Source organism: Tympanuchus pallidicinctus, unplaced genomic scaffold (genome assembly GCF_026119805.1).
Source record: "Tympanuchus pallidicinctus isolate F22 unplaced genomic scaffold, pur_lepc_1.0 scaffold1, whole genome shotgun sequence".
NCBI lineage: Eukaryota > Metazoa > Chordata > Aves > Galliformes > Phasianidae > Tympanuchus > Tympanuchus pallidicinctus.
In genome coordinates this window covers 19282938-19304839 of record NW_026294618.1, presented here as the reverse complement: position 1 = coordinate 19304839, position 21902 = coordinate 19282938, and the positions used below count along the sequence as shown (strand labels likewise).

Genomic DNA, 21902 nt, shown 5'->3' with positions numbered 1-21902 from the left:
TACAATTACCTATAGTTAATCTTGACGTTTATAGCTTTCCAGCATATAGTCCTTGCTTCTGTCCTTCTTATTCTCCAGTGTCTGAGCTTTTATTTGACAGTATTAACTTTTACTGTGTCTGGGTCAGTAAATGATGGATTGTTTCACATGCCTGTATGCTTTCATTAATAACTGCTACCTGCTAAGCCTGGTGTCATCTGCAAATCTTAACAGCGATGATTATGCATTTTCTTATAGTTCATTAATAAAAATGCTGAACGCTACTGAATCTAGTCCTGCTCTTGATGGGGTCCAAAGAGAAACAACATAATGACTCCCTGTGTCTACCTTCTTTTTGAAAATTGAGTGCTGAGATCATCTAGATGATTTCTAATGTATTTAATCTGCACTTTATTGTGTTTTATGCTTGTTTTCCCTTGATCAGAAAGCCACATGACATTAGGTAACTTCACAGGAACCTAATAGCACAAAGTGTAATAATGACTGTACTTCTTCAGTTTTCTGCAAGAAAAGCATTTTTTGTTTTAGATAAGGATAGGAAGCCAAACAAAAGACACACACAAAAAGCAACAACGACAACAACAACAAAAACTATACAAATGTTTGTTATTAAGGTATGTTTAAGGGGAAGCAGAAGAACTGAAAAGCAGTCATAGTAAATACCCTTTCAACTTTGTCTTAGATATTTATTTTGAATTTGTTGCTCTGCAGGGAATCATTTGTATTAGTTAAGAATGTTTTTTCTGAAAGATTCCTTTTTTAAAAAAGCACCAAAGGGAAATTCATAGTTGTTTCTTTTCCTGCAAAATGTGATCTGTAGCTTGAGTTCTGTCACCACGTTTCCAGTATTTTCTTGTGTTCAACAAGACAATCTCATGGTGGTGTCTAATGTGTGTATTATGTGTGTTGCATTTCTTCCAGCTGGCTCTTTAAGAAAGATCCTTGCAATAAGCACATTAACTGCTAATGAAAAATACAGTTTTGAGACTTATAAATTTGTGTAGGATGTTGCACTCACAGTTTTCTAGCGAGGTGTGCAGATTTTATGCAGTTTTTACATAAGCAGTTCTGTAAGCAGATTTCCAGGGATACAGCATTGACCTACTAACTCTCTCAGTATTAGCATTAACTACCTAAACATCTGCACCCTAATCCATTGTTGGACACACATGTGAGGATTCATCAGAGGCGTTCATCTAACTTCAGCTTAGTCTCCCAGCTTCTGCTGCTCACGGAGTGCCGAGCTGCAGAGGAGAGACAGGTGGTATGAAGAACCAAAAAGCAAGCTGTGCTTACATTATCTGCTGGAGCTAGAAATGTTACACAGAAGCCCCATTTACTCTGCCCAGAGCTGTCACAGTACAGAAGTAAGCAGGAACAGATTCTCAGGAGGATCTTTACAAGAAGCCAAGCTGCCTATGGGATTCCCACTTGAGTGCAGTGGTTTCTCGTTCTCACAGCCCCCTATAATCAAGGCTGTATCACAGCCTGGCCCCAAAGCTGCACAATAGAAACACAAAGGAGGAATAACAGGATAACAGTGCAGCAACCAGCAAAGTCACAGTACATCCAATTAGCGTAGGAACTAAGTGTGAAAAGAAAAGGATTTTAAAACAACTTGTAACTAGAAGTACCACTCCTACACCAGCTGCAGGTGCCTGCAGTTAGAACGCAGAAAAGAGAACTGAAATGTTTTGTAATAGAAACTGGAAAAAAAGAAAAACAACAAGAAGTAGCCAAAGAAAAGAGACATTCAGAGCAGTACATTGGTTTCTTTTATTTATGTGAATCAAGCAGCTGAATGCACTTCTACAGCTTTATCTGAGCAAAATCTAATTGCCCCAACTAGAACCTGACCTGTAGAAACCCCTCAAATACAAACAGGTAGCATGCAGCCTTCTGCTCCCAAATTCTGACTATGCTAACAGAGTTAGGTTTTAGGATTCCAAAAGGTCCTTTTACTCCTGGAAACGTGCATTCTTTCAATCCAGTTCCCTCATGCATGAGCAAAAACCCATCAGAGTTAAATGCCAAGCCAGAATATTTCAAGGGCACCTGGGACACAAATGCTAAGCTGACTATTGTGTTTCTAGGTGTTCAGTCCACTTTCTCAGTAATTTCCAAGGCTTCTCCTCCACTGGATGTGTAAGGTAGCTCAGCCCTCTTCTGCAGAGTGAAAAGCAGTCTCAAAATACTTGGCATCTGATGTATGATGGAAGCCTGAGCATGGCCAGGTCCTGGGAAGCAGCTGGAAACAATGACTTACCAAGGTGAGATGAATGGGACAGAAGCAGAAATGGAACTATGCATGTGTGAGTCTGGTATTTCCCCTGCAGGTAATGATTCCTAGAGCTGTTTAGTTCTATTTAGCAACATTCTCGTGAACTACTTAAGACTTATACTTTCAGATGAGAGTGATGAGAAACTTGGAAAGTGAAAGTCACAAAGTTGAGATGGTATTGAGCAAGTATCTCTAAGAGGATAGTCTTTTGAATAACAACTCAGGGTCCTTCATCAACCTTAATGCAGAGCCAGTTGTCCATCCAAATCATAGGATTTAATTATTCACAATTTAGTGATGCTTTGTACTGCAGGCATTTGAATAGGAATTTTTCTGTATGAAGCCAAGAAATCCTTGTTACCTTCTTTTTTCCCGAGTCCCTCAATTTGTTGCTGTTATTGTTTGTGAATATACAGGATAAGTCATCTGAAAACCTACCCAATAAAGGCATTCTTCACACAGTTTCTGTTCCTTCTCTTCTCTAGTATTAAATCTGAATCTGTGGACCTGGATGTTATCTCAGTGCATGGAATCTTGTGTGTTTGCACTGCCATCCATTATGCCCTGCAGGAGCATTAACTTTCATTCCCAGTCTGGCAGTGTGTACTTGTGAGTGAGCAGGAGTCATTGCAGCTGAGCATTTTGTTCTGTGCAGAGCCCTCACACGGTGGAAATAACTGCATTCCAACTCTCAGTTAGTAGCATTGTGCAGCAGGATATTACTGTATAACTGTCAGTGCTGCTTTGGTATAGAAGTTTCCTCCAGGCACCCACAAGACAGATGGCTGTATCATCCCATAGCCATTCAACTCTGTATTGCCAAAAAGAAATACAAACAAAAAATTCTAACTATTTATACTAAGCAATTTTACAGCTGTCTATCTGAAATTAAAGCATCCTCTCTTGTTTGCTTTGCTTTTTTATTGTGATACTTTTTTTTTTTCCCAAGTATTACACTGTGAGTAAGTAAGCTTCCACTGAGCTTTTAATGCTCACCAAAAAAATAGGACACTAGGATCCAAGAACCATGCTTCAAACTGTAGGAGATCAAGCACGAGAGGATTCTGAAAAACAGTGTAAATTGAACACTTTCTATAGGCCAGTGTAAAAAGCAGTCTCTTGTAGCAAAGGACTTTTGTCCTTTGAAGTTGAGGATAACTTCCTGCTTCTGGTACTGGGCAGACCAAGCAGAGGTGAAGTGTTACTGGACCTGCTGCTCATCAGTGTGGAGGAGATTGTTAAAGTGGTTAAGATGGAGGCAGCCTGGGTTGCAGTGACCACACTCTGATTGAGTTCATGATTGTGAAGAAGGGCCTGGCAAGGAGCAGAGTCAAGACCCTGAAGTTCAGGAGAGTGAAATTCCAGTTGTATAAGGAATTACTGGATGATCTCCCCGAGGGAGATTGTCCTTAGGGACATCAGAATGGAACAGAGCTGGCAGATCTTTAGGACACCTTTCTGACTGTGTAAGACCTCTTCCCTCCCCCAGCATAAGAAATCAGAGAGGAGGCAGGAAACTAGCATGGCTAAGCAAGGACTGCTGGTTAAATTGAGGAAAAAGAAGTAAAAGTACAGGCAATGGAAGCAAGAATGGGTGGCTTGGGAAGAATTCAAGGATGTCATACAAGAAATATGCGGAGCTGTTGGAGGACCACAATGATGATCAGAGGGGCTGGAGCACTTCTCCTTTGAAGAAAAGCTGAGGGAACTGGTCTTGTTTAGCTTGGAGAACGGAAAACTCTGGGGAGATCTTATTGTGGCTTTCCAGTACCTGAGGAGAGCTTATAAGCAGGAAAGAGACTGACTTTTTACATTGTCTTATAGTGATAGGACAAGGGGGAATGTCTTTAAACTAGAAGAGGGGATATCTCAGAGCAGCTCTTAGAGGATGGTGCAGCACTGGCTCACATTGCCCAGGGAAGTTCTGGAGGTGTTGGATGGAGTCCTGGGCAGCCTGATTTAGTGGTGGGTGCATGTTATTAAAAACATAGATTCACCATACAGGTTTGAGCTGTTTTTTTATTTGTCTTGCAGTCAAATGATTTGGTTGCTTTCTTGACCCCTTACTGAACTGGCATTTTCATAGAAATGCTATTTCATTTCCTAATATTCTTAATTACCCTACATAGCTGTGTGTACAGCTTTGCTATACCTTACGTAGAATCTTGTCTGCCATTTTGCCACAAGTTGTTCATGATCAAGCTGTGCTTCTGCAGCTCTGCACAGTCAGCTTTCAGTTGTAGTCACTGTAATAAACATAGTGGAATCAGCAGTCTTTGTTCTCCCATTATTCATCACCTTTTTAAGGTCATTCAGAACTTTGCTGAGCAGCACACATCTTGGCATGAAATCCCATAGGATTGCATTGGTGATTTCCTTCCAGTGGGACTCTTGCATTCCTGCTTTGTTTTTGTGTCTTTTAATTGCTTATTCATACAAATGAGGATCTTCTTAGCCCACGTGAACTCCTTTTACAAATTGTTTTGTTTTGTTTTGTTTTCAATTTAAACAAATCCAGCTTAGTACACAGCTTAACCACTTATTATAAAGGCAGAGGGCTTGTGAAATGTATTTTCCCTTTGCAGAAGTTTTATGAACCGTTGCACAAAGTATCTTCTCATGTGTCTGCTCCTTCTTTTTCTTGCAGTGGTTACTACTGATTTGCTGAACAAAGACAGCAGGTGTGGTGGTCTTATAGAACCAAGGAATCATGAGTTGGAAGGTACCCACAAAGATCATCATGTCCAACTCTGGTTCCATATAGGACCACAAAGGGAAAAACCCTTCTCCGGTCCCGTTGGCAGTGCTGTGCCTGTAGTTCCTCGGGTCACTTCTGGATCCCTTTGTTAAAATGATCCATTTTACCACCATGCAGGCCTCTGATACTGACACAATTCCCAGAGGTAACACACTGCAGCTAGCAGTTGTGTTATTTCATCCCTCAGTTAGTTTAGAGCTGTTAGATGAATACTGTCTGGTCCTAGTGATCCTTAGCATTGTGTCATGGGAGATACAATCTCTGAAGAGAGCAATCAGTCCTAAGTCCATTGTGTCACGTTTAAATGCAAGTGTTCACTACTGTTCCTCTCTTGGGTTTGGCTTTCCACCTCTAGGTAATTTAAATTCTGTTTTAATCATTTCTGTTTGGCCTACAGACAGACAGCCAACCACAACACTTAATCAGAAAAAAGACTGCATAATGAAAAAATAAGCATTATAGAAATGCTACTCCTTTGATTAATGAATTTTTCATGCTTTACCTCCTGCATAGATTGTTTTACACTCTACTGATGCTGATGAAAGAATCTTCTAGTGTTCATCTAGAGAATTCACAACAGAAGAAATGTACCTGTACTCTGGATTATGCCTAGAAATAGATTACTGATCCTGCTAAGTAGCCACAGCTGTGCTGGCACAATGCCATTCCAGAAATAATAGAAGTCTTATTAAGGGATTAGAGCATTTAAGTAGGAATACAGATATCATGGATCACTGTATGTAACTGGCAATGTGAGGGCGATTACAAGGAAACAAAACAAGGGAATATGTCAGAAACTGCATGAGAACATAAATTTAACTCAGAAAGTTTCCACTAAATCCATGTAATTTAACCTATCACTTTGAAGCATTTTCTATCGTTCTTGGAAGACTACAGTAATCTTTATCTTACTGAATTGCGGTTTTAAGTTTTACAGGACAATTTTTTTCAGCCCCTTTTTATTTTACATAGGTTAATTCATTAGCCTGTTGCACTGGAAACATGCAGCATGGAAATATACTGCATCCAGGCTTTTATATCTACCAGAATGGATCAAAGTGTTTACATTTTCCAAATTAGAAACTATATGTGAGTGCTACAGATCTAGATATCCATTACTGCCAAATGTGAAGAACATCAGGCCACTAAGGAAAACTTTAGACAAATAGTTTAGATACATGGGTCTATGTGTGTCCAAGCTTTTGGCTTGCCTGGGCCACAATGAGTAAAGAAGAATTATCTTGGGCTGCATATGAATTATATAATGTAGTTAATGTCTGTAAGTAACAAAATGTCTTTTTAAACTATTTTTAAATTAAAACATTTGAAAAAGAGGGCAAGAAAATCATAAAACTAGTAGGATGGGCATGTATGATTTTGAACTTCTTGACGTTCTGATGCATTTCTTTACACAGTAATGGAAATTTTTTATAAAGTTCTGCATTTTAGAATAGCTCAAAATTCACTGTTACTGTGATAGCACATGCCTTGCACAAGGGTATTCTTCAGGTTTTAGCAGGTAGGTCAGGTACTTTGAAGTTTGAGTTTGAAGAAAAACAAAACAACAACAAAAACCCTTACAAACTTTTTTTTAGGGTTTATGACTCAATTTATAAAACCATATGGAATACAATAACCCACACATTTTGAGTATCTGAAATAGTATTTGAAAAGAACAGAGATGTACCAGTGTAACGGTTGACTGGAGTTGTATTGTTCTGTTATTCTTCTCTTGTAAATCAGTGCTTTAGAAGCAGAACTAAAATTATGGTCATGATTTGAATGTATCCATGTTATCTTAAAACAAAGCCTTTTCCATTCAGGAGTCCTAGTACCCCAAACATCCTTTCTGCAGATATTTTTTTCATATTGCAGTGCTGCTCTGAGATAAATTAGAAGTGCCCCTAGCTACAAAAAAGCAAATTACAGATGGTAGGGTATGGACTAAGTGCAGGGCTTATTGTATATTAGGGTCTTTCTCATACGTAAAATATGATAGTTCTTCACAAGCCTCCATTTGCAGGCACCACAGCAGATCTCACGGCCTTCTAAACCTCAGCTAATACACCTAAGTACTTCTGGAATTACGTGCCAGAAGGCTATTTCTTAAGATTTCTCATTTGTGTGATTCACTTCGAAAACTTGACATATGTGTAATAGGATGTCAGCGTGGGATGTAGAGGAGGAGGGAAAAGAGCCCTGCTCAGTAGCTGCACATGCATCTGCCCATATGCACAGATGTACTGATGAGAAAAGTTCTCAGCAGCAATATAGAACTGATAGGAATGAACTGTTCAGTTTCTTACAAATGGTTCAAATTCCAAAAGCTCTAGGCTGTGTGTATACATGTGTTGGATAAGTAACCACCCAGCATGTCAGTATAGCTGTTTGCTGCGTATCAAACTGCATATCAAACTGCATAAGAGATCTGGAACTCTGTGTGGTGGAGCCACTCATAATCTGAGATCCTCTACAGATGGAGCGAGGGAAGTCTGCTAGACCATGGAATCTGACAGTCAAGCTTTCTATCACATCAGCCACAGTGGGAACAAAGGACACAGTGTGAAGAGTTCTTACCACAGATTGTAATAAATATTCTCGTATTGTTTCTCACAGTGACAAACACCCACTGTTCAGCCTGGCACACGAGCCAATATGTGGTGGGTGTGTTGAGGTAGATGGAGTCTAGTGAACTTTGTGAAGGAGAGGATGAGGGATCGTGCCTTATTCCTTAACAAGCTCCCTCTTCTTTTCACCATCTTTTCTAAGTGGACATTCCAGGCTCTTCACAGGAAAGAGCCTAATGCCTTGTTTCTAGATGTGCCCTTGAGTAATGAATTGTCTTGTGAGTGCTGCTTAAGTTTTCCTATCCACATCAGCAGTGAGACAGGAGTTGAAGAATGGCATTCCAGCATATGAATATACTCACCTTCTTCACAACTGTCAGCATGGCACTGAACGTGCTCCCATTGCACTACCTTCCTGAAGTGTTTGCATATGCTCTGAGTAGTGGGACTGTTGCAAGACTGTGCATTGCATCTCTTCTTCGTGGGTTAACTGGGACCTCCAGGACCTCCACTGGAAGTCTGTTCATTGCCTGCCAGATAAGAACCTTCCCAAAATAATTGATGTAGATAAATCTTTCCACCCATGTAGTTCCTAGTCCAATGAGAACAGCCCAGCATCTCTGGTATCTTAGAAGCAGCAAGCCATAAAGATCTTTTTTAAAAAAGACAGCCGTTATTCCACCGTGGGTTTTAAGGCCTGGATTTAAAGCAGAAAACACAACAGGGAAATGCTTGTGCTGTAATATCACTTGCACAGCAGAGGTGGGCAAGCTTCTATCCTCTTTCCTCACCTTGCTCCTATCTGCTAGTTCAGCTCTCTGTTGCTGTCCAATCCCTACTTTCTGGAAAGTTGTATGAATGATTACGGTAGAACCAAATATCAGAGTTGCAGTGCTGTGAGCATTGCAGCACCTTTTTTAAACGTGCTAATTCCCATTAAGGACTTCAGAGCTGCAAGATCCCAGGTCTTCTCTCTGCCTTTTGCTTATCTTATTGATTTTGGGTTTTCTGGTTTGTTTGTTTGCTTTTCATTTTGGTTTTCTTTGGATCTTCAGTTGTAAAATGAGTAAATATTTTTCTATTACTGTACATGTAAATTACAGAAAAACAGTCAGTGAATTTATTTACTCAGTCATTGTACAGAACGGGACATTCTGTAGGGCAGTGGCTGTCTAATGACAGCCACTCAGGTATTGGAAGCCCAATGGCTCAGGTATTGGAAGCCCAAAAGATGCTGTAGTGTGCTTTGTGTCACATTGTGTATCTCTTCCTGCAGGCCCTTAAATTCAGTCCTTCTCATTAATTGACTTTTCTGTGTTAGTGGGCCAATCCATGAACCTCAGTGTTGCTCTGCCTCTTTGAAGACCTACACTGAGTGAGGGGAATTGAAGCTGAGACACTGAGATCCACTAGCTGGGAGCTAAGGTAAAAATTACAGTGCAAGGACAGCAGTGCCCCTCCTCTGGACACACTCCAACAGATCCACATATCTCCCATACTGAGGACTCCACATCTGAGCACAGCACTCCAGGTGGAGTTTCACCAGCACAGAGTAGAGGGACAGGATCATCTCCCTCAACTTGCTTGCCACGCTTCTTTAGGTGCAGCCCAGCAAACAGTTGGTGTTCTGGGCTGCAGGGGCACATTGCTGGCTCATGTCCAGCTTGCCATCTACCAGTAGACTCAGGTTCTTTTCAGCAGAGCTGTGCTCCGTCCTTACATCCCCAGCTTGTACTGATAGTGGGATTGGCTACAATACAGGTGCAAGTCCTTGGGCTCTGTTGATCCTCACAAGGTTCACCTGGGCCCACTGCTCAAGCCTGTCTAGGTCCTTCTGGATAACATCCTGTCCCTCATGTCAACTGCACCACACAGAAAACAGAAAAAGTAGATGCTGTGTCATCTGCAGACTCGCACTCAATCCCACTGTCAGTGTTATTGATGAAGATGTTAAAGCATAGTACTGCTTTAGTACTAGTACTGACCCCTGAGGGACACCACTCATCACTGATCTCTGCTTAGACATTGAGTCACCAAAGTCTGGGTATGATTTTGCAACCAGTTCCTCATCTATCAAACCGTCCACTCATCAAATCCATATCTTTCCAATTTGGAGAGAAGGATGTGATGGGAGACTGTGTCAAAGGCCACTGAAGTCCAGATAAATGACATCAGTGGTTCTTCCCTTGTCCACTGATGGAGTTACACCATCATGAAAAGCAGCAAGGTTGGTCAGATGGGGCCGTCCATGAATACCTCCCTCTTCCGTATGCACAGCTTCCAGGAAGATCTGCTCCATGATCTTCCCTGGCAGGGAGGTGAGGCTGAGGCTGAAAGTTTGGTAGTTCCATGGGGTCATCCCTTATATCTGCCTTAAAAATAGGTTCTATATTGCCTTTTGTTCAGTCATTAGGATCTTAACTTGATCACAGTAACTTTTCAAATATCATCAAGAGTGGCTTGGTGACTACATCAGCCAATTCCTTCAGGACTCTAGGATGCATCTCATTGTAATCCATAGACTTATGGATGTTCAGGTTCCTCAGGCAGTTGCAAACCTGATATTTGCTTACAGTAGTTAGGCACATTGCTCCCCCTACTCTCAACTTCCAAACCATCCTCTCCAGGGCTGTATGTAGAGCAGTCACACTAGTGAAAGCTTAGGCAAAAAATATATGTTTAATGTATCACCCTTTTCCTTGCTCGCTGTTACTAGTCTGGCTGTTGCTCACTAGGGAGGGTGCACTCTCGACTTTCCTTTCCTGGTTGTCATACCCCTGGAAGCCTTTCTTTGCCCTCTTGCCAAGTTCAGTTCCAGTTGGGCCTTGACCTTCCTGACTCCACCTTTACACAGCCCTATACTCCTCCCAGGTTACCAATCCCTGTTTCCACTGCCTGTGCATTTTCTTCTTACTCTCCAGTTTGACCAGCAGGTCCCAGTTCAGCCATGCCAGTCTCTTGCCTGTCTTTCCTGACTTCCTACACGGTGGATGGAGAGCTCTTCTGCCCTGAGGAAAACTCTGTAGGAAGGCAGCTAAGTACAGTGTGCATGTAACCCTACCAGGACTATTTGAATTGAACACTGTGCTGTAGAAGTTCAGTGTAATATAAAGAAGAATGGGGATGAGTCATTTTGTTACTATCCCTTGTATTATTATGAATCTAAGAGTAATTTTTCTGAATGCTTTTACACTGCCATAAACCTGTCAGCTCTTTACTGCTAGGCACTGCAATGGGAGTAGCAGTGTTCCAAAGAATCTGCTTTTGTCATATGGTCCCCAGTGTCTGTGATTTAACACAGCTAATAATGAATCAGGTATCTACTACAGATTTATGCACCTGCTTTGTTATAGTACATGAGCTTTCCACGTTATACCATAAGGTCTTGGGGTACAGAAGAAAAGCCAAATTACGTGTTAAAACTATTTTATCTGCTTTCTTTCCTGTAAAGCTTCGGAAACACATGCTTCATCGAAAGCCGCCTTTTTTCTACACTAAATCTCCTCATGGCTGTATTGTTTACTAGTGCTGTATTAGCCTTTGGCCTAAGCAGCATTCCACTTTCTCTGGTGTTTGTTCCCTTTACATTTATAGGAAGTAATCAAATGCCTCCCAGTCTTCCATTTGCAAGGTTGAACAAGATAATTTCTTCGGGTAATATGCTGCTCTTCTTCATACCAAGTTTACTTTGAACTCCCCTGTTATAATCAATGGAGAGCAATCCATGTGACTGCATTTACACTGCTGATGTCTACATCTGAGTATGCTGCATCATTTCACTGTATTATCCATCATCACTTCTTTTTGTTCACAACATCAATATGTAAAATATGTATACTGCGGTGGCTGTTTAAAGCAGCTAGTTCAGCTGTGCTATACAGGTCTAAGACAGCAGAGAGAAATCCAGCCCAGAAACACATGCCAGAGGGCTTGTGCATTTCTGCTATGTCTGTGCTACTGCCAGTGACAGCAATGCTTACCTATCTTTACTTGGAAATACTTAAAAAAAAAAAAAAAAAGAGTTCCAGTTCCAGGATCACTTTTCCCGTTTCCACACTGGCATCCTGGTAAGGTCTCTTAGAAGTCTTCTGAGACAATTCTTCTCCTTTTTATTTTTCCTTCTTATTATGCAATTTCTATCAGGTACAGTCTGCAGTAATTTCTAATGTACAATTTTCTTCCAGAGCAGTGGTTCTCCTTTACCCATAGCAGAAATTAACGTGATTTTCTGCTATTATGTGGAGGATTTTTGCCGGTAAATTTTTGTCTATTATCCTGTCCTTTGATGTCATCAAAGCAATGTGGGTAGGCAGGCTGCAAATACAGAAGTAACCACTTGGCAATGGAGCTGTGGGAAGTGAACGAGTCAATTCACAGAATGAAATAAAGGAGTAGTTTATGCTGTTTCACTGGTAACTCCATAAGCCTCAGCAACTCTCTTGCTACTGTCTATCCATAACCTTCGATGACTTTTAGGGCTGAACTGTTTACAGTTGGTGATCTATGCCTCAGTTTATCCACATGGTATTCCATTCCTCTTCTATTTACAGCATTTTCTACTTCCACCAGCAACATATTCCAATACAGCTCCCTCATTTTGTGCTCCACAAAGATAGTACTGTGTAATGCAACATTATGACTAACATTGTTCCTGTTTCTTGCCTGGCTCATCATCTTAAAATTCATTAACTACCTTCAGATCCCTCCTTAACACCGTGCTTTGCTGCAACGCCCACAAAAATTTGGAAACAGTCTGACTGTGAGTGAGCTGAGAACATTGCCTTGCATGCCAAGCACTATATTCTCTTTGTTTCCCAGTGCTCCTCCATCTGTTGGCACCCACCTGCTTCTAAATGGATTGTGAGCACTTTGGGGCAGGACCCCGGCCTTCTTTGATGAGCTCGTGGGGTTGGGGTCTAATCCTTTTACCATTGAAGAGCTGGTGTTTTTAGTTACATTTGTGTCAGGCAAAATTCCTTTGAACTTAGCTTTAATTTTTAAACAACTCATAGAATGATTTGTGAGGAAGTACTCTCAGATCTAATATCTGTTTCAGATATCTGTTGCTTGGGTCCCCTATCACTTCTCTTCCCAATGGCCAATGAGTAGATTTCACTTTTCCCTATTTTTATTTTTTCTCTTCTTCCCCTTCCTCTCTGGTTTGCATTTTTACTCTCCATATTAGACTTGGGGTTTGCTGGCAGCTGCAGACTCAGCTGATGGATCTTTATGCATGTGAACTCAACTCAGCATCCTTTGCAGAGCACTGTATGCCATTGCAGCTCTGTGGGTGAAAGATGCTGCTCTTGCCAGCTGCTGTTCCTATGCTCTGTCTCTTGCACACTACCAGCTTGCATTGCTCTTCTCTCCCTCTGCTTCAGGAAGGAGAAAGATGTGGTGAGGCACTGGCACAGGCTAGATGGGGCTCTGGGCAACCTGGTCCTGTGGAAGAAGTCCCTACCTACTCTAGGGGGGCTGGAACTAGTTGGCCTTTGAGGTTCCTTCCAATCTCCAAGTATGTCCAAATAAGTTGTTCACCTTAGTTGACTCCTACTGCATTTGGGAAAACAGCGCATGCTCATCCTGAAGGCATGGGTTTACATCAAGAAACATTTAATTTCATCATTGATTCCTCCTCTTAATGGAATAGAACACAAGGTTGTAAATACAGATGAGTTGGGTCAAAGAATTCCTCACCTTTAATTCTGGAATGGGGAGGGAAGGGAGGATGTCAGCATGTAATTTGCATTTGTGCCTGCTTGTTGCCTATTAGAAAACTGTCCGTCAAGCAACAAAGGTGCCAGTAAATGAGTGAGTTGAGCAGTCTGCTCTGCTAGCAGGATCCTCATGCATTTGCCAAGAGAGCAAATCTCTCTTGTAACGAGAGCCATGCACTGATTGGGGTTGTCTTGCTCCCTCAGCCCAACCCAGAATTGACTGTGGAGGGGATCTGTAGCTCTGCAGAACTTCTGGCTGATGTGGCAGTCATGGTTCCTTTCTGGGATGTGAACTTCCAAAGGAACTGAAGCAGACTTCTGTTTGTTCAAAGAACCGAAATTACGTAGAAGCCAGGCATGTGGTTCTTTCAGAGACCTTAGGAAATACAGATTTTGGTAACACCTTCAGTTACAGAAAACATTTTTCTCTTTAACTATGTTGAGCACAGCCAAGAAATAACTTTTAAAAGATCTGTGGCATTCAAGGCATCCTGTTTCCCTTTTATTTTTAGCAGAAGGATGCTGGATGGGAGGTTCTCCCTGTCTGATCACCGTGCCCCAGGAAGCCCTCCTCCCCACTGCCATTCTCTGAACTAGAAAAATCACACAGGTACAAACATGATTAGTAATGCCTTTTGAACTCTACTGAAATTGTGATACTGCTTTGAATGTGAGCAAGATGGGAAATTTAAAGGAAAAAACCTGCATTCCTCATTTCCATACAAATGCAGGCTTTAGGAACCTGCTCTGAGCAGCAATCCTGGGTGCTTTTCTTGTACACAAAGAACAACATTTGGCAGACTGTGAGAAACAGAAACAAGAAGAAATGGCTTTGCCTTTTTCCAGTGTAGATTTTAAGCTTGAACTTGTTTGTACAGACACAGTGACTTACATTCACTAATGCACTGTATTTTAGTGGTGTCTCCTGTTATGATAATGTGAACCCAAATTATGAAGAAGTCTTTCAGCGAGCTCCCCATTTTATTGCATTAATGAGAAACAATCAACATATTTCCTACAGCTGAGACACGCAACAGTTAAGATTTAGCACGGGACCACTGTTCAAGTGTGTATTTTAAAAGGACCAGATTAGCAATTTCCCAATCTGCTTAATATTTAGATTTATGCTATAGAACCAGTGCAACTTACCTTAGCTTTTCAGCAGATAAGACATAACTTCACTGATGCTAACAGAGTTCATATGATATAAATGTAGTGTGGCAAGAGAAAGGTGAAATCTACCCACAAGCCAGAGCCTCAGAATAAAGTAGCATCACTCCTTTCTATTACGTTAATTAAACACCAGCTGAAAAGTAAACAAGTTACAGTAATTCTTGATAACTGATATCACTGCAGAATGCCTAATGTAGAATATTTCTCCAAGTAGAAAACTTTCATTTTTCTGCTGGTTTATGGCAGGAATGTTACAGAACTTTGGAATGCCATAGTAAAGAGCCTGGAGGGGTGTAAATCAGCACTGTTCTGTCAAGCGCTTCTGATGTACGCTGATGTGGTCTCGCAGAGCACACTGGTGCTGTGCTGGTTGACATCTCCTGAAGATTTATCCTACATGCTTAGAACTGTGACTAACTGGAGCTGAATTGTGCCTTGCTATCCTTACTCAAGGTTGCATCTATTGATGGTGAAGAGTTTTGTCATTGCAGTCTATCCATGGAAACTTTTTAAAGAAAGACAAATGGATTTTATAGATCAGATTTTACCACCTCAGGAGCTGAACTGAGTCCAAGCTCACTGCAAAGGAATCACAGTTAAGAGAAAGTAGTACTAATAGTAAAAATAAAAATTAGATTAGGTGTTTTCTAGAGGTAAGGCTTCAGCAGTTGAAAAGGGAGGCAAGAACATGCATCATACCAGGTAAAGGAGATCGCTCCCAGAAAAGAAAGATTATTTTTAAATGTGCTTCCAAATAACCTTGTTATATTATTAACACATCCTTTCAACTTGGGTCATGGCTAAATAAAGCTTCCTACACAGGTTGTCCTACAGATATAAACATATACTCTAAGTCACATAAAAGCAATCCAATCCTATTTGCATTGTTAGTCTGTGATACAAAATGCTGTAACGACCTCTTTTTTTAAGTCCAGTGCTATCTATAAAACAGGCTTAGGCCTTGTTGTTCTTAGAGAGGTCAGCTGTTGCTTTGGTTTCTTAATGAGCTTCAGACATTCCCAGAGAGCTTTCTAATATTGCAGACATACCTAGCCCCAGGCAAGACACATGCAGCCTCTGCCAACACCTAAGCTTTGCAGACGGATCACATGTGACAGGTTATGCAACTCAGCTGGGCTTTATATATGAGTACGATGTTAGCATTTAAGGAACCTACAGGGAAAAGAGCACCAGGTAAGGAGAAAATGTTTGTGCATGTTGCTTCTTGGAGTACTCTGGCACTCCTAACAAAGCATATTAAATTTAATCACTGTTTCCTTTGAAGGTCAGTGTAGAAAGTCCTTGGGAGTTAGTAATGTTTTCTGTGTTCTAAAATTGCAGGGACTGAAATTCAACAAAGACTTAGAAATAATGGTTATCCCCCTGCGGAGAATGACACCTGGGTATATAAGGTTGCTGCAGGTATGAAAATTCCAACTCTTTTTCTGCTCTTAATTAGTTTGTTGAAATATTTTTCTTGCTCAGATGGATTTTGTTTCAAATTTTTGCCTGACCAACCCAAGGGAGTCCTGGCTTCTGTTTGGTTAACATTCATAAAAACTCAAAGAGGTCTTAATTAAGCTTCTGCTGGAAAGTAAATGAATTACGATAATTCTTGATAATTGGTATCACGTTGGAATACCAAGTGCAGGGTACTTAAAAGAAACTTGTGTTTCTGCAGTGCTTCTCTATCACTTTTGATTGTGAGTTTGGGGCAGCAGGAAAACATTAATAGGAATGAGAATGGTGGGGTTCTGAAGACCTTGTAATAAGTTCTCGGTAAAACAGTTCAACCAACTTCTATGATTATGACTGCAGAATCACAGAATGGTTTGGCTTGGAATTAAAACCATCAAGTTCCAACCCCTCCCTACCATGGGCAGGGACACCTCCCACAAGATCAGATTGTCCAAAGCCCCATCCAACCTGGCCCTGAACACCTCCAGTAATAGAGTATCCACAGCTTCTCTGGGCAGCCTGTGCCAGTGCCTCACCAACTCAGAGTGAAGAATTTCTTCCTTATGTATAAGGACATAAGGATGATAAAGAAGCCGCCAACAGTATTGATCTGCCCAGGGTGGTGTTGGCTCAGTGTACCTGGAAATGTTCAAGGAACATTATGCCTTTGCTAAAGTAGCCACACTGTTAACTACACTTGAGCACTGAGCTCTGATTATTTAAGCTCACACAGAATCTGGAAGTGAATCCTAGGTTCCTTGAAATGGGAGCTTTGTGAATCATTTCAGAGGTGCCACACTTTCCATCCACTGATTGCAAAGGAAAGCTTAAAGAATGAAGGTTTTGTGTAAGAAATGCCACAACTAGAAAGATGCACAGTATGTTTTAATTCACATTGTCAATATATGTAAGAAATTGTTTTGCTCTATAGAGAATCCATGCAATTATGTTTCATCTTGGTGTATCATATACTTCCATTAGGCAATTAATTTCTTATTGTTACTCTGAGAATTGATAAATAATGAACTTTTTATCTTTACTTTGATTGGCATTTCCTGCTGCTTTCTTACACTTAAAGAGTTTGTGTTAACGCTTGTCTGTTTGGTCCAGTGCTACCTATGGAGCTAATGAAAGATGTTACTGATCCCTTTTAGCTTTACTTTCCTGGATTTATAACTGCCATTCTGGAGAGCATCATTGAAATTATGAGTTTTTCTGTTGAAATCAGCAGAATCAGCATAATAACTTGCTCTGTTTTCCCTATAGACTCAAGCTGCAGGAAAGATAGTTATCAACTCATCGGACGTACTGCTGCAACGGGCAGCCTTGCTCCTGGGCACACTTGGGATCAGTCTCTCCAGCTACAGTACACACCAGCTGGCTCAACAGAAGAGACTTTCTGTGACCCTTTAAGCTGTGCTGAGATGTGACCTGAGAAGTAAATGCTTGTGTCAGTAATGCTGATGAGTAGCTTTTCTGTCTCCATTGCTGGTGTGGAGGTAATGAGACACGTTACAGCCTCGATTTTTACATGCAGAGTTAAAAAAGATGAAAGAATACAGACTTCTCCAGGGAAGAAAAAAGTATCATGACTAATGAAAGTCAGATTTCCAGGAACTTGTAAATATAGTGGATCTCGGTGGTCTCATGAGGTCCCTTCCAACCCTTGCAGTTCTGTGATTCCTTGATTTTGTTTGTTTTCCAGTGTATACATAAAGAGACATCCAAATGTATATAATACAGTTTAAATCAGAGTAAATGTAAGCAGATGGATGAGGGTGCCATGCTTGTTTGGCATCACCTTGCTCCTGCTTTAGTAAATTGACTCCTATACGAAGACTGGTTTTGAAAAGGAAAGTCAGAAACAATACATTCCTCATGATAAGAGTCAAACCAGATAAAGAGAATCTTTCATAGGCTGTTTGTATGTTTATGTCTAACTAGAAATACACGTCTGTGTGAGTTACAGGAATTGTGCACTCTAACCGTTAACATTGAATCTTAAACTTTTCAATGCCTTTTGTATAGAAATGTGTGTGCGTTGTAGCACATGCTGATTTCTTTGTGCAGCAGCAGAGATGCTGAAGGCTCTGCCATCTCTACATTGCTGGAAAGGAACCATGACAGCAGTCCAGATGACTTTGTAATCCTGTACAGAAACCCTCTACTCTAGAAAGGATCAGTAAAAATTTTGGGCTGAGTCTTGTTGTAGAGCTAAACATCTGATTGTATTCCTCTGCAGAAACCCCTCATCGAAAAATATGCATGCTGATTGAAATAGAGATTAACCTCCCTTTCTTTTCCCCTGTTTTCTTGTTCTTCTTACTCAATATAATAGCTTATTCAGGAATGTTCTGTTACTGCTGGTTAGCATTTGTCCAGCCGTTTCCAACGCTCTGTGTGAACATGGCTTTGTAGACTCTTCCATGCATATGTTACTGTTTGAAATCCTTTGTTCTCACTTAATAAATGCAAATATATTTTTTCAGTGTTTAAATTTGTTTCTTCTGTCAACAGTGTTTGTATTCAACCACTAAGGGGCATCCTTCACAGCTGAATGTTCTGAAGTCCTCAGATTGTTCAGCGCGACATGACAAACCACACATGGAATCAGGTTGAAGTTCTTATCTGTCCTTTTCAGAGCTGTTCTGGCTCCTATATCCTACTGTCACCCCCTCCAAGAGATGTGTCTTTCTCCTACCACTGTGGTTAAATTGAAGAAGATTAGAAATGGATATTTTTCTACAGTTTACTAAGACACAAACTATCTCCATCTTCTATAGCCTTCTGTTTATATTCAACATTAAAAGTCACGTAATGGAATATTCCATCCTCTGCTTCTCCCTACAAGAAATTATTTTAGAAAAGACTGTTTTGACAAAAATAAGTGACGTATCTGGAAAGTGTTTAATCACGGTTAGTGAAGATACTAATGGGACACCTTCCTCCCATATGAGATCTGTATGGCTTTCTAATTGGAGCACATATCTTTGTGAGCTGTTTTTATCAACCCTTTTCCTACTCCCATGCAAGGTGAATACAAAATCAGTAGCTGTTATCAGTTCTGTTACTATGCTAATATGAACTATTCTGTTAGGTAAAAGCTAAGTATAATAACATGATGCAATTTTTAAATATAATCACAGTATAATTTTCAGAAGATATACGAGAACAAAATAAAGAATTGATAACTTGACCAGGGCTGCGTTCTCATTTTACTGCATCATGAAAATGGAGCTGATGAGAACCATGTACTTTTACCATGAGAACTGCTTTGAATAGTTTTGGAGATCTTATTTGAGACTGATTAAAATGACAGACAGAAGAACAACCCTGGCAATAGATGAATTGGACCATGGAGGAGTCAGAAAGATGGGGACTCGGGAGCCTCAGGGACATGCAGGAAGGTGTAATGGGAATTAGTTACAAAATGAATACATTTATGCTTGATGATGGAGATTTAGATCTAGACTAAAAAACATCTTTGGGTGAAAAGTTTGATCTCCTTGGGTGAAAAGTTTGGTCTCCATCCAGCAGTGCTTTCCTCTTGGGATGTTTTCCTTGGCAGAACTGGCACAGTCCTGTGGATTCCTGGTCCTACAGGAGGTTCAAGATATGAATGTCAGAGCTGCGCATCCGCTTCAGGAAGGGATCTAAACTCAGAATTTTGATAAAGAAAAGCTGCTTTCCTTCTAATTGCATATTCACTAAGAACTCCCCCTTTCCCAGTGTACCACCTTTAGTTTTTGGACCCTACCTTTGTTTGCCACTCTTACAGGCACCTGATTTCAGCTATGGAATCCCATATGAGGCACAGCTCCTAAAAGCTGGGCAGGACACCACTTTGCCAAACGGAGGTATTTAATCTCTTCCTTTATCTACCCCAAAAAGCATTTACATTTTAAACACGTTAGTACTTTTGTTTATATGGATTTTACTTCAAAAACTGTTGGCAAGTCCTCAGCAATTGAAAGCTGATGAAGCCTGGTGAGCTTGGGGAGGATAATGCTGCTTAGTTTTGTGAAGCTTTTAAGAAACACCAGCAGTGAATTTCCTTTGGCACGTAAGTTGTTATGTTTGTGAAATTATGCTACAGGAAATACTTCTTACTTTTCCTAGCTTGTAAAAATATTGTAACAGAAGTACTGTTTAAGCAAGTAAATTTAAACCTTCTTCAGAAATACAGTTTAAAAGTAATTTCATAAAATGCATTTTTCTAGTTTTACCTCAAAAATTGGACAAATATCTGTTAATATCTCCTGATGCCAAAAATTTAAACTAAACAAATCCATTTCTCTCAGCAGTAGCCTCTCTACTTCGAATTATGTCTTGATACATCAAGCTAATTACTTCATCCTTTGAGTCCTAGGGGATTTTGTAACTGCTGGGTTTGTACGTCCACCTCCTGAAGTCAGGTGAAGTGAAAGTATCAAGCTATCAGAAAGTCAAACTTGTTTGGTATTCTGTTCAAATAGATGTAGCATAGACTGGAAAGGTTTTTAGAGAAATGGCGTTGCTGATATAGATGAGGGAGCACTCGAGCTTGAACTTTTGTGCTAATAAAGCCCATTACAGTCACTTGCAATGGCATGTTTTATGAAAAACTTTCACACACGTATACTCAGTTGTCCAAAGCAGAATTTCTGTCTTCTTCACAGCAGCCCAGCACAACTACTCAAGGTAACACTCCACTAAGAAGCAGAGTACAAAATGCATGCAGCGCCTCTGATGTCTTTTCACAGATCTTGTGGAAATTGTGTTTCTGCATCAAAGTTCCCACTCTAAAGCATTTTTATCTATAAAGCTAATCTCTAGCTTTGTGGAGCTGCAGACTGTGAGTTTCCAGATACGCCACAGACCAAGAAATTGAGTACCTACCAACCAGCCTTCGCTTGGTCACTTATTACACTGCGATTATGTGATTGTCACTCTGAGCCTTTAATCCGCATATCAAAGAAAGGATGAAACCAAACCCAGAGTTCTTCTATCCCTGAATTATGTACACATCTGTTTATACAGTAGCTGTGCCACAGTCTGAAGCAGCCCATCTCTGGTATGGGCTGTTTCCTATCCTACAGCCGCCCTGAAGTTTTCTGTGGGGCAGAATGGGCTCCTAGATAAAGAGCCTCAGCCCCAGCCCTCGCTGAAGCTGCTGGTGGCTCACTGCTGTTCTGGCAGGGATGTGGCACGGACCGGGGGGAGGCACCTTACTGATAAACCCTTCATTTTGTACCCTGTGAGGATGTTCGTGCCAGACAGATGGATTTTTGGCACAACTGTGATGGTAATCCTTTTAAATGGCATCCTGTTAAGTATGTTCTGTGCCCACATCACCTTTTCAATTACTAATTATACTTCCCACTGATGATAAAGCAACCAAACAAGAAGGTTACTAATGCTTGTCTTTGCCTTTTCCCCTTAGTTATGAGGAGCCAATGACAACATAAAATAAATCTTGTCTTTCATATGACTTTCTTGTTACTGTTCTACAAAGATAGCAATTTAATAAGGTAGCTTAGGTAGTTTAATCAAACGATAGATTAATATGATTCCTGGAGCTGTGTTCACTTCAGGTTTTAACTGAGCATGTAATCATGAGCTACGGTGTGGCACTGACTTTTAATCAGAGTTCCTCTGTCTTTGCAGCAAGTGTTTGTACGTACAAATATAATCCAAAAAGACCTAAAAATAGCTGCTTCTCCCCCTCCATAGCAACATTTCTGTGAATGACCACTTAAGTGCTCCACACCTTCTCCAAATCTTGTAGGAACTTCATATAACCCTCAGCACCCCACTGATAAAATGTAAGTGAAAAGTTTGCAGCAGGGTGATTAAAGGATGGCAGACTGAGTGGGGGTTTGAATTAACTCCTAGTACTTGCTTCCATACGTTTCCACTCAGAAACTGTGGGTGGGATTTATCTCCATTTACAAGTGGAATCCAATTAG

The 21902-nt window shown here is 40.7% G+C and overlaps 2 protein-coding genes across 7 annotated transcripts in view; one reads left to right on the top strand and one right to left on the bottom strand.

Moving 5' to 3' along the window:
• ERICH1 (glutamate rich 1) overlaps positions 1-18451 on the top strand; it is a 97066-nt gene extending 78615 nt beyond the window's left edge. For 2 of the 6 annotated variants that reach the window (XR_008209984.1, XR_008209979.1), the window contains exon 7: positions 2094-2742. Coding sequence is in view for 1 of the 6 variants with exons in the window: in XM_052697677.1 (XP_052553637.1) it covers positions 15838-15918; positions 17221-17384 (245 nt within the window). In the remaining 5 variants the exon portion in view is untranslated. Of the gene's footprint in view, positions 1-2093; positions 2743-4928; positions 8779-15837; positions 15919-17220 lie in introns of those variants that run through there. The other 4 variants (XR_008209980.1, XM_052697677.1, XR_008209983.1 and 1 more) reach the window with 4 other exon arrangements.
• Positions 1-21902, bottom strand: part of FBXO25 (F-box protein 25) — a 653677-nt gene that overhangs the window by 523200 nt on the left and 108575 nt on the right. The gene's annotated exons all lie outside the window — the stretch shown is intronic.